Source organism: Dama dama, chromosome 1 (genome assembly GCF_033118175.1).
Source record: "Dama dama isolate Ldn47 chromosome 1, ASM3311817v1, whole genome shotgun sequence".
Taxonomy (NCBI): domain Eukaryota; kingdom Metazoa; phylum Chordata; class Mammalia; order Artiodactyla; family Cervidae; genus Dama; species Dama dama.
Genome location: NC_083681.1, coordinates 74702649 through 74714771, shown reverse-complemented (window position 1 = coordinate 74714771; position 12123 = coordinate 74702649). Strand labels below are relative to the sequence as shown.

Here is a 12123-nt window from a genome sequence, read left to right as displayed (position 1 = left end):
GAAAAATAATAATATGAGTGCCTACACCACTCATACTTATTAAAAAGTTTTTGTTTTTTTTTTATGTGTCGCTATTTCCTCAATTTTCCTATATATTCTTCTTGAATTTCGGGCAGGAATTCAGCTAATCTGCCCTGAAAAAAGAAAATGGAGGGGAAAATAACAGGCATTCCCAGTCCGTGACCAACACAGCATGTCTGAAGGAGTGGTGAGGGGAAATCTCATTGGATGTCTGCCACACAGAAATAGACAAACAGAGTAGTCATGTTACAAGAGCTCAAGGGACTGAATCAGAGAACTATGTGTGCTCTGGGAAAACAACAAATCCTTTTTCAGCCTTCTCTCTGCTCCTCTCCCTGGGCTGTCTGAGTCTCTCTGGACCGACACTCCTTCTGAAGGTCATTGCTGTGCCTGGGCTGGAAGCCAAGCGTGAAGCGAACTGTAGCAAAGACCTACCAGCTTTGTTAAGCGGTCAGAACACTCTCCGTGACTGATACAAGCCCTGCTTTTCATGCGCTGTCGTGCACTTTATCCTCAGCAACCACAACCAAGGATTCTAAGACAGAGCACTTACATATTTTAAAAATTTATTTACTTTTAATTGAAGGATAACTGCCATATAATACTGTATTGGTTTCTGTCATGCATCAACATGAGTCAGCCATAGGTATACATATGTCCCCTCCTTCTTGAACCTTCCTCCCATGACCCACCCCATCCCACCCTACTTGGTTGTCACAGAACATCAGTTTGAGCTCCCTAGAGCACTTACTTTTCATTCATTTCCAGACACCAGATTTCTAGCTCCATGGAATCTCCCTGTAAATGGGACAATAAAAGGTATTGTCAAGATATTTTTAAAAGATATTTCAGTTTTGCTTTTGATAATCTTTTTTCTTATTATAAAGCACAATACAGCCACTATAAAAATATTACAAAGTATAAATAAGCAAAAAGAAGACATCACTTATAATACAATCAGTGATTTTTCTAAATAAAAGTAAGCTCATACCATATGTTCTATTCTTTATCTTTTTTGTTTTGTTTGTATATACTATTTTTATCACTTTTTTTGTGCTTTTGAACTGTGGTGTTGGAGAAGACTCATGACAGTCCTTTGGACTGTAAGATCAAACCAGTCCATCCTAAAGGAAATCAGCCCTGAATGTTCATTGCAAGGACTGATGCTGAAGCTGAAACTCCAATACTTTGGCCATCTAATGTGAAGAACTGACTCCTTGGAAAAGACCCTGATGCTGGGAAAGAATGAAGGCAGGAGGAGAAGGGGACAACAGAGGATGAGATGGTTGGATGGCATCACCCACTCGATGGAGCAAGCTCCGGGGAGTTGGTGATGGACAGGGAAGCCTGGTGTGCTGCAGTTCATAGGGTTGCAAAGAGTTGGACATGACTGAGCGACTGAACTGAACTGATCACTTTTTAATTAATAAGTACAACATGGAATTCTCCTTAAAATTAAAATTTGTACATTATTTTTAATGGCCGCATAGTACTCTACCAGGGCTTTCCAGTGGCTCAGGAACAAAGAATCTGCCTGCAATGCAGGAGAGCCAGGCTCTATGTGAGGGCAATTCTTTGGTTGCAGAAATCGAGGACTAGTCTGTAGTTGAGGTGCCTGGGCTTCTCACTGTGGTGCTTCTCTTGTTGCGGAGCACAGGATCTAGAGCACAGACTCAACAGTTGCTCCGCAGCATGTGAGATCTTCCGAATCAGGGGTAGAACCTGTCTCCTGCATTGGCAGGCAGATTAGCACTGAGCCACCAGGGAAGTACAGTGACAACAGTTTAGAATCTGATTTCACAGATGCCTGAGAGAGGAGAGAGTTCTTCCTTTTGGACTCCCTAAGGATCACTAAGGAAAATAATTCACAGTATACACTGGTAATTCAATAAAGAGAATAGGATGTTTTGTTTTATCTAGTACTAAGATTTCCACAGAATAAGTATTGACATCATTCATACAATGAAAAACTGAGAGCCTACTATGTGCCATCCCAGGCACTGTGATAGGTGCAGAGATGATTATTTATTATATCCTGCCTCATTTCAAAAAGAATTGAAGAACTATATAGATAAACAAGATGTGGCATAGCTGCTGACCTCAAGAATAAAAGTGTGAAGTATCAACAGGAACATGTAATAATTGCCTACCATATTTTATTTATGTACTTTACAAATAAGAATTAAATGAAGAAGTATAGCCCCACAAGACTGTGAAGTGTGGTGGTGGAAGAGGTGGGGCTAAGTAATTTGGCCAGAGTTGCTCAGCTAGGCTCTGAATTTGGGTCTGTATAGCTCCAAACTCCATTAGCCTTTTATTATTCCATGCAGCCTCACAATCCTGTAGTGGAAACAGATTAATAAACATACACAAAAATATATCTGCATCATGGAAAAAGGTGGAAAAACACATTAAAAAAAATCACATTCCAGCAAGTTATACTCTAAGAAACAAATATAAACAAAGCACACGGGAAGTCTCGAGAGGGGCTAGAAAGGGAGATCTTTTACAGCATATGAGTGTTGAAGGATAAGTAGAAACACATCACTTACAGATGATATATGAAGATGAGAGTGAAGAGTCTACTTCAAGTGGTTGGAAGAATAAGTACAAAAACCATGACCTCCCTGGAGAACCATGAGACAATCAGAGAGGGAAAGCGCAGGAACAAGGCTGAGTTGGAACCAGAGTGTAAAGTGCTTTGGGTGCTGAGTTAAGACCCTATCCTGGCCATAACCTTACCTCGGAAGTCTTGAGTGAGATCTCCACACACATGGACCTCCCAACAGCAGGCAGCTGCCCTGCCAGGGCCTTCTTTGCCTCATGTGTAACCTCTGGGATGTCTTTGATTGCTAAATTGAACTAGAATACAAGAAGAACTTTGTGTTAAACACTCACAAGGAACATTATGGAATCAAAATAGTAAGACTGGATGCTGAATAACATAGGCCTTGCCCTTGACTGATTAAGGACAGTCATTCACTTCTCCTTTCCCCTTAAGAGATGTCTTGTACCAAGGCCCCAAAACTCAGGTTGATAAGTTTTCACTCATCACAGAGGAAAACCAAAAAACATCCAGGACTAACATTCAATGAAGAACATACTTTGCAAGGGAATGGATCAAACAGAATTAGGCATTTTAATGTTATGACTTAGTAATACTAGAAATATTATTATTTATTACTACACCATGATTCCTTGTGACAAACATCAAAGTATATCCCTCAGCAAAGAACAGGAATTTTACCCAGTCTGAACCCGTTGGGGAAGAAGATGAACGAGTACAAATCTTCTCTCCCAGTCGAGCCTGGACAATCACTTGGACAGTCTAAAAAAAACAAAACAAACAAAAAAATCAAAGATGAAAAGTTTCAACAAACTGATTTGGCTCCTAATCAGGATTAAAACTCTCTCAATGCAGGGTTAAAAAGATGCCAATGACCATAACTATACTTCAGGAAAAGATAAGATTTAAAACCATCAAGAACAGAAAAAACATGGCACAAAAATAATACTGTAAATACTCCTGAGGACCTAGTGTCAACCAATTAAGAGAAACCACAGTTTGAGGCTTGTAATCTATATAATACACTCACATGGCAGAAGGAGAGCTGCACATGGCGGCTCTGACTTTCATAAAGAAACAAGTCCAATCGTAGGTTTAAATATTCACTGCCATACACTTATGTAATCATAGTAGATTTAAACCAAGGAAGCCACAATTATTCATATGACTTGGCCCATATGGCAAAAGTCTTCCGGCTAATTTTACAACCAGAATCTACTGCATGGCTTGTTCTTACATAGCAATGGTTGAGAGGAAGGAGAGATAGAGGTGGAAATGATTTTTAGATTTAGGAAAATATGCCTTCTAAAGCACTCAAAATCCAAGTTTTAATTTTTCATTTACACAGACGGGGACAATAAGTGAAAAGTGAGACACTTCAGAGGTAGTTAGTTGATGCTTAGGGAAAGATGCCCGAACTGCTGTCCATTCTAGTCCCATCTTTGTTCTCACCCCAAGGGAACATACTGTGCCAATAACCTGGCATAACAAGTTTGACATTTCTGCAAACAGGCTTGCAAAAAAAAAAAAATGTTATTTTTTTTTTAACAAGTAGCTTCGGAAAACTGGAAGCTTTTTAGTTACACCCCCAGTACCGCCCCCAAATTTCACAGTTTGGTTTACAACAGACAGAAGTATCCCTTAAAATGGGCAAGCTGCAAGCTGTTATGCTGTATTTCCAAAAAGGGAGAGGCATGGAAGTTATTTCTAACAGTTCTAGGCTCAAGAGAACGGATATATTACCTTGAGGGCAAAAAACTTAATGAACTTGTCCAGGTCCTTTCTGTCCTGGGAATTAAGATCAGTTTCCATTGCCTATAGGAATCTAAAACAACAAAAAAAAGTGTTGAATAATGTGACTGTGTTTTAAAAGGGATTGCTACAACAAAGCATACAGAGATGGCATTGTCTACTAGCTGTATGAATAGTCTTGTAGGAGGTAAAACCTCCCCTCCCCTCGACTAAAGACACCAACATGAAAAACAGAAGATACTATCTTTTGAGGAAAATAAACTCCACACAAAGAGCTAAATCTACAGACCCAGAAAAAAGATGAGACAAGCCATTTTATCTGCATACGAAACTTTGAGCTTTTAAACTTATTCATTAAAAAAGTTTTATTACCCAGCATATGGAAGACTAAGTTTTAATGAGGTGAAAACTTTATATTAAAACATAAAATAAATTAACATCCCTTCAACCAATCCAGGGATCAAACCTGTGTCTCTTAGGTCTCCTGCATTGGCAGGCAGGTTCCTTATCACTAGCGCCACCTGGGAAGCCCAACATTCCTTCAAAAGACCACTAAATCAATTTAACTTTGGGCGGGAGTAGGGTGGGGGTGGGTTGAGAAGGGGCTGGTAAGAAGAAAGCATTTAGGGGAGAGAAGAGCATGAACAAAGGCATATAAGCCACAGGAGAAAAATGGGCTTGGAACTATTTAGTACTCCAATTTTCCAGCGATTGGGTATGGCTGGTTTGGGCCAGAGCACGAGCGTCTCAAATCCAGTGCTAGAGACTGACGCCAGAAAGGGGAGCACCCTCAAGGCTTTTGAGAAGAGGAAGCAGCACAATCCAAACGGTGCTTTAGAAAGAGAGCACTGCTGGCACACTGCAGAATAGTTCTGAGTATGGAAAGCAAGGAAATCAATTAGGTCCTTGGCAATAATTCAGGCTTGTGGTCAGGGCTAAAAGTCCAATAGAGACATAATTTGGAAATATGGATGGGAGGTGTTTTAAAGGAAGAGCTGACAGGATTCAAGGACTGAGGGCAAGAAGTTTAAGTGGGTTTCAGTTAACAAAAAAGAAAGTGAGAGGGAAAGCTAGTTTTAAGAAAAGGATAGAGTTGAAGCAGGAAATCATAAGTACAAGTTTAAAACAACACTATTCTTTATTGAGGTGTGAACTTACACGCGGTTAAATGCACAAATCTTTAGTGTACAGCTCAATAAATATTTTATATGTAAACACTCATACAATGACAACCCAGATAGAGTTATACAACATTTCCTATAAGCCAGAGGCTCCTTTGTGTCCCCTTGGTCAATAAACCCACCGAGAAGTAACCATTATTCTAACCTCTATCACCATAGATTAGCTTTGTCTGTTTTGAATTTCTTATAAATAAATGGAACCAAATAGTATGAACTCTCCTGTTGTGTAGCTTCCTACATTCAGTAAGATTCATTTAGAATGCTGCATGTAGCAGTTCATTCTTTTTCATTGCTATGTAGCACTCCATTTTATGAATATACCACAATCTATAAAGTCTACTGTTGATGAGCATTTGGGTTGTTTCCTGCTTTCAGCTATTATACTCTTACATGAGATTTTTGGTGAATAAAAACCCTCACTGGTATCAGATGTAAAGCCAGGAGCGCTGATTTTGGGTCAGCAGGAATACCTTGTTTAATTGCACCTCACTTTACTGTGCTTCACAGATACTGCTTCCCCCTTTTTTAAACAAATTGAAGGTTTGTGTCAACCTTGTGTTGAACGAGTCTATCAGCGCCATTTTGTGTCTTGGTGTCATATTTTAGTAATTCTTGAAATATTTCAAACCTTCCACCACCAAAAAGATTACAATTCACTGAAGGCTCAGGTGACGGTTAGCATTTCTTAGCAATACTCTTTTTTTTTTTGGCTGTGCTGGGTCTTTGTTGCCGTGTGGGCTTTTCTCTAGTTGCAGCAAAGTGGGGGCTACCCTCCAGTTGTGGTGTGAGGGCTTCTCTCGTTGTGGAGGACAGGCTCTGGGGCGTGCAGGCTCCAGTAGCTGCAGCACGTGGGCTCAGGAGTTGCGGCTCCCGGGCTCTAGGGCACAGGCTCAACAGCTGTAGTGCCTGGGCTTAGCTGCTCTGCAGCCTGTGGGATCTTCCCGGATTAGGAATTGAACACGTGTCTCCTGCACTTGCAGGTATATTCTTTACAAGTGAGACACCAGGGAAGCCCTAAAGTATTCTTAAATGAAGTTTTGTACATTTGTTGTTGTTGTTTTTCTAAGGCTATACTGTGGGGCATGTGGGATCTTAGTTCCCCAACCAGGCATTAACCCGTGCCCCTGCACTGGGATCACTGGGCTGCCAGGGAAGTTCCTGCATGTTGTGTTTTAAAGACATAATGCTATTTTACTCTTAATAGTTTATAGTTTAAACACAACTTTTATATGCACAGGGAAACCAAAAAATTTCATGTAATTCACTTTATCACAGTGATCCGGAACCATCCCACAATAAATCCAAGGTCTGCCTGTGTTTAGCTTTGACAATTACTGCCAAATGGTTTTCCAGGGTCTGTACCAGTTTACATCACCACCACAAACACACCGGGGCTCCTGCAGATCCACAGCCATAGCACCACTTGGAGCTGCTGGTTCTTTCATTTTAGCCATCCTGGTAGGAGTGTGGTGGTATCTCATTTAATCTGCACTGAATGACTGATGATTAAATTAAATGCCTTTTTAAAGGCATTAACTTAATGCTTAAATGATGACGGCCTTTCCGCTACTGGCACTTTTTTCATGTTATTCCGTTATTTCATGTCATTTTGTTAGACATTTGGATATCCTCCTCTTTTAAAAAGTGCTAATGCAAGCCTCTTGCCCACTTAAACAAATATTAAAGTAAAAATAAAAAGACCTTTTAAAGCTTTAAACAGCTCAAGGCCCTGAAGCAACCCAGCCATAGACCTGAGGTAAGAATAGTGCTGGAGGACTGTGCTGCCCCTACAGTGGGAAGTGTCCCTACTATCAGAGAATCTACTGGTGGAAACACCATAACGGCGTGACTCTTTCGACTTTTTGTACCACTGGAAGCACCAGAAGGATTATCCAATAACTAGAATTAGTTATTGACCCCGAAGTGGCGGGGGGTGGGGGGGCGGGTTGTCTCCACAGAGAGAAAGACACCAGCACTTATTGTCTCCTTAGGCCTAGGATACCAAGGATGTTAATTCATCCTCTACAATATACACGTAATAGGTGGTTTACCTTTGCTTTGCTCTTAGAAAATTCCTTCTTTGAGTGCTCCCAGGATTATAAAGGGAAATTTGGTACAAACATTAAAGAGAGATCCACAGTTGAACTTTTTTCCCTGCCCTTTACTATGCTAACCAATTACCAAATCCTTCAAACTTTTGCTTATATAAAAGCCTTTATATTTGTGGCATTTTCATTTCCATAGATAACCACCTTAATTCAAGCCTCATTTCTTATCTGGAAGAGACACCAAATCGCACTTTACCTTTGAAGAGGATCAGGCTATGCCATTCTAAAATATGCTACTTTGGCATAAAGATTATTTTAAGCTAAAGACATTTGAGATTCAACAGATGTAGAAAACCTTTTCAGCACTTCCCTTATCTGACTAAAAGCAGAAACTTCTAAGAAATGAGGACTGCCATAAATTCTCATTTCAGGTTGGCGTCTACTCCCAGGAGAGAGACCAAGAGTAAACCTAATATAAATCCCCCATCTGGGGGAGTTTCATGGTCATGAAAAAGATAAAAGACCATTTGCATCCACAGAAGCAAATATTATCACCAACTTTCTTATCTCCCATTTGTTCTCCTAAACATTCGTGTTTCCTAAAGAAACTTGTTTCCTCTTCCCATAAAAGCCTATTCCCCCCCTCTTTCTTCTACTAAGTTAGGCATAGAAATTCCAAATTTTTACCACTTCTTTGAACTATTCATCATTGAGCACTCCTCTGGTTGTGCAGGCTTTAATAAACTCTTTTCTCTTGCTAATCTCATTTGTTAATTTGCTCACACCGAACTACTGAACCTAAGAGGGTACAGGAAAAGTTTCTTCCCCAACTCTCTAGATTATACGGCAAACCTCAGGTAACCACTTAACGGTTAGACTAGTACAGCACTGTGTTGTCATATTGCTCCTATGTGCCAGAATTTTGGCTAAATTCCTCAGTCTGACCTTTAAGATACCACATGCAAAATCAGTAGGGAAAACAGGGAAGTGATTTTTGAAAAGGTAATTGGAAGCCTGTTGGCACTTTCAGGAAAGATACTGGACACTGAAACTAGCAAATAAAGGATGATCCTGGCCCAGGGTCTAGTGCTTGGATGTACATGCTCAAAAGAAACTAATTTTATTAGTTCAGTCAAGGTTTGGGGGGACTTCAGTTACAGGAGAGAGAAGGCAATGGCACCTCACTCCAATACTCTTGCCTGGAAAATCCCATTTACGGAGGAGCCTGGTGGGCTGCAGTCCATGGGGTCACCAAGAGTCAGACACGACTGAGCGACTTCACTTTCACTTTTCACTTTCAGGCACTGGAGAAGGAAATGGCAACCCACTCCAGTGTTCTTATCTGGAGGATCCCAGGGACGGGGGAGCCTGGTGGGCTGCCGTCTATGGGGTCGCACAGAGTCGGACACGACTGAGGCGACTTAGCAGCAGTAGCAGGAGCAGCAGCAGCAGTTACAGGAGACAGTTTATATACATAAATGCAATTTATGCAATTTATTAATTGAGAAATAAAACTGCTAAATAGATAGAAAGGAAGCATCAAGTGATTGACATGTCGCCTTTCTTAAAAGAAGACCATTTTGGGGAAACTAAAATTTTATCAATCCACAATTAGCTTCATATAGCTTTCACCACCTTGGGGGCATGTTGGAATTCGGACACCAAGAGGCTGGAGAGGGTCGTCTTCTTGGCTGACAAGGCACGTATTTGACTTTTCTCTTTCTTTCTCTTTTTTTGACTTTCTTTTCTTACAGACAAGTACCCATATTAGTCATTGTTACGAACATGTTATAATTGCCAAAATGACTATCTACATTAAGACCCCTGATGGGATAGGTTTTAAGAAAAATATGCTGCTAAATTGCTTCAGTCTTGTCTGACTCTTTGTGACTCTATGGATGATAGCCCGCAAGGCTCCTCTGTCCATGGCATTCTCCAGGAAAGAATATTGGAGTGGGTTGCCATGCCCTTCTCCAGGGGATGTTCCTGACCCAGGGATCAAATCTGTCTCTCTTAAGTCTCCTGCACTGGCAGGAGGGTTCTTTACCGCAAGTGCCACCTGGGAAGCCTAAGAAAATATATCGGCTTCTAGAGGACTAAGCCACAGTAGGGCTTTTAGGTCTGTCGTTGCTCTTTGCAATCCCATGGGCTGCAGCACAAAAGGCTTCCCTGTCCTCCACCATCTCCCGGAGTTAGCTCACTCATGTCCATTGACTCAGAGATGCCCTCCCACCACCTCATCCACTGCTGCCCCTTCTCCTTTGGCTTTCAATCCTTCCCAGCATCAGGGTCTTTTCCCAATGAGCTGGCTCTTCAAAACAGCTGGGTAAGGTATTGGAGCTTCAGCATCAGTCCTTCCAATGAATACTCAGGGTTGATCTCCTTTAGGATTGACTGGTTTGATCTTCTTGTAGTCCAAGGGACTCTCTAGAGTCTTCTCCATAACCACAATTCAAAAGCATCAATTCTTCAGCACTCAACCTTCTTTATGGTCCAACTCTCACATCCATACATGACTAATGGAAAAACCATAGCTCTGACTATATGGACCTTTGTCAGTAAAGTGTTATCTCTGCTTTTTAATACTGTACCTAGGTTTGTCATAGTTTTCCTTCCAAGGAGCAAGTGTCTTTTAATTTCATGACTGTAGTCACTGTCCACAGTTATTGTGGAGCCCAAGAAAAGAAAATCTGTCAGGGTTTCCACTTTTTCACTTTCTCTTTCCACTTTTCCCCTTTCTATTTGCCATGAAGTGATGGGACTAGATGCCATGACCTTAGTTTTTTAATGTTGAGTTTCAAGCCAGCTTCTTCACTCTCCTCTTTCATCCTTACCCAGAGGCTCCTTAGTTCCTCTTTACTTTCTGCCATTAAAGTGATATGTGCATATCTGAGGTTGCTGATATTTCTCCTAGCAATCTTGATTTCAGCTTGTGATCCATCCAGACCAGCATTTCACACAACGTACACTGCACGGAAGTTAAACAAGCAGGGTGACAATATACGGCCTCGTCATACTTCTTTCCCAAGTTTGAACCAGTCTGTTGGTCCATGTCCAGTTCCAAGTGTTGCTTCTTAACCTGTTTACAGATTTCTCAGGAGACAGGTAAGGTGGTCTGGTATTCCCATCTTTTTATGGATTTTTAAGAATTCCCTTGCTTTCTCCATGATCCAATGAATACTGGCAATTTGATCTCTGGTTCCTCTGACTTTTATAAACCAAACTTAAACACCTGAAAGTTCTCAGTTCACCTATTGCCGAAACCTGAGAAATCTGTATGCAGGTCAAGAAGCAACAGTTAGAAATGGACATGGAACAACGGACTGGTTCAAAATTGGGAAAGGAGTACGTCAAGGCTGTATATTGTCACCCTGCTTATTTAACTTATATGCATAGCACACTGTGCAAAATGCTGGGCTGGAAGAAGCACAAGCTGGAATCAAGACTGCCGGGAGAAATAGCAACAACCTCAGATATGCAGACGACACCATCCTTACGGCAGAAAGCGAAGAGGAACTGAAGAGCCTCTTGATGAAAGTGAAAGAGGAGAATGAAAAACCTGGCTTAAAACTCAACATTCAAAAAATGAAGATCATGGCATCTGGTCCCATCACTTCATGGCAAATAGATGGGGAAACGATGGAAACAGTGACAGACTTTTTCTTCTTGGGCTCCAAAATCACTGCAGATAATGACTGCAGCCATGGAATTAAAAGACGTTTACTCCTCGAAGAAAAACTATGACCAACCTAGACAGCATGTTAAAAAGCAGAGACATTACTTTGCTGACAAAGGTCCGTCTAGTCAAAGCTTTGGTTTTTCCAGTGGTCATGTATGGATGTGAGAGTTGGACTATAAACAAAGCTGAGCGCCGAAGAATTGATGCTTTTGAACTGTGGTGTTGGAGAAGACTCTTGAGAATCTCTTGACTGCAAGGAGAACAACCAGTCAATCCTAAAGGAAATCAACCCTGAATATTCATTGGAAGGACTGATGATGAAGCTGAAACTCCAATACTTTGGCCACCTGATGTGAAGAACTGACTCACTGGAAAAAGACCCTGATGCTGGGAAGGACTGAAGGCAGGAGGAGAAGGGGATGACAGAGGATGAGATGGTTGGATGGCATCATCAACTCGATGCACATGTGTTTGAGCAAGCTCTGGGAGTTGGTGATGGACAGGGAAGACTGGCATGCTGCAGTCCATGGGGCTGCAAAGAGCCAGACACAACTGAAGTGAACTGAAACATAGCTTGAAGGATTTTGAGCATAACCTTACAAGCATGTGAAATGAGTGCAACTGTATAGTAGTCTGAATATTCTTTGGCATTGCCCATCTTTGGGACTGGAATGAAAACTGACCTTTTCCGGTCCTGTGGCCACTGGTGAATTTTTCAAATTTGCTAACATACTGAAGGCAGCTCTTTAACAGCATCATCTTTTATGATTTTAAGTAGCTCAGCTGGAATTTCATCACCTCCACTAGCTTTGTTTGTAGTAATCCTTCCTAAGGCCCACTGACTTCATGCTCCAGGATGTCCAGCTCTAGGTGAGT

At 41.3% G+C, this 12123-nt stretch overlaps 1 protein-coding gene across 7 annotated transcripts in view; it reads right to left on the bottom strand.

Annotated features, from left to right (window-relative positions):
* Positions 1-12123, bottom strand: part of ATG13 (autophagy related 13) — a 46041-nt gene that overhangs the window by 18322 nt on the left and 15596 nt on the right. For all 7 annotated transcript variants that reach the window (XM_061152944.1, XM_061152909.1, XM_061152917.1 and 4 more), the window contains 4 exons: positions 4331-4412; positions 3269-3349; positions 2764-2883; positions 773-819 (listed from right to left, as the gene is read on the bottom strand). In XM_061152944.1, coding sequence (XP_061008927.1) covers positions 773-819; positions 2764-2883; positions 3269-3349; positions 4331-4399 — 317 coding nt within the window. In that variant the 5' untranslated portion in view covers positions 4400-4412. The remainder of the gene's footprint in view (positions 1-772; positions 820-2763; positions 2884-3268; positions 3350-4330; positions 4413-12123) is intronic.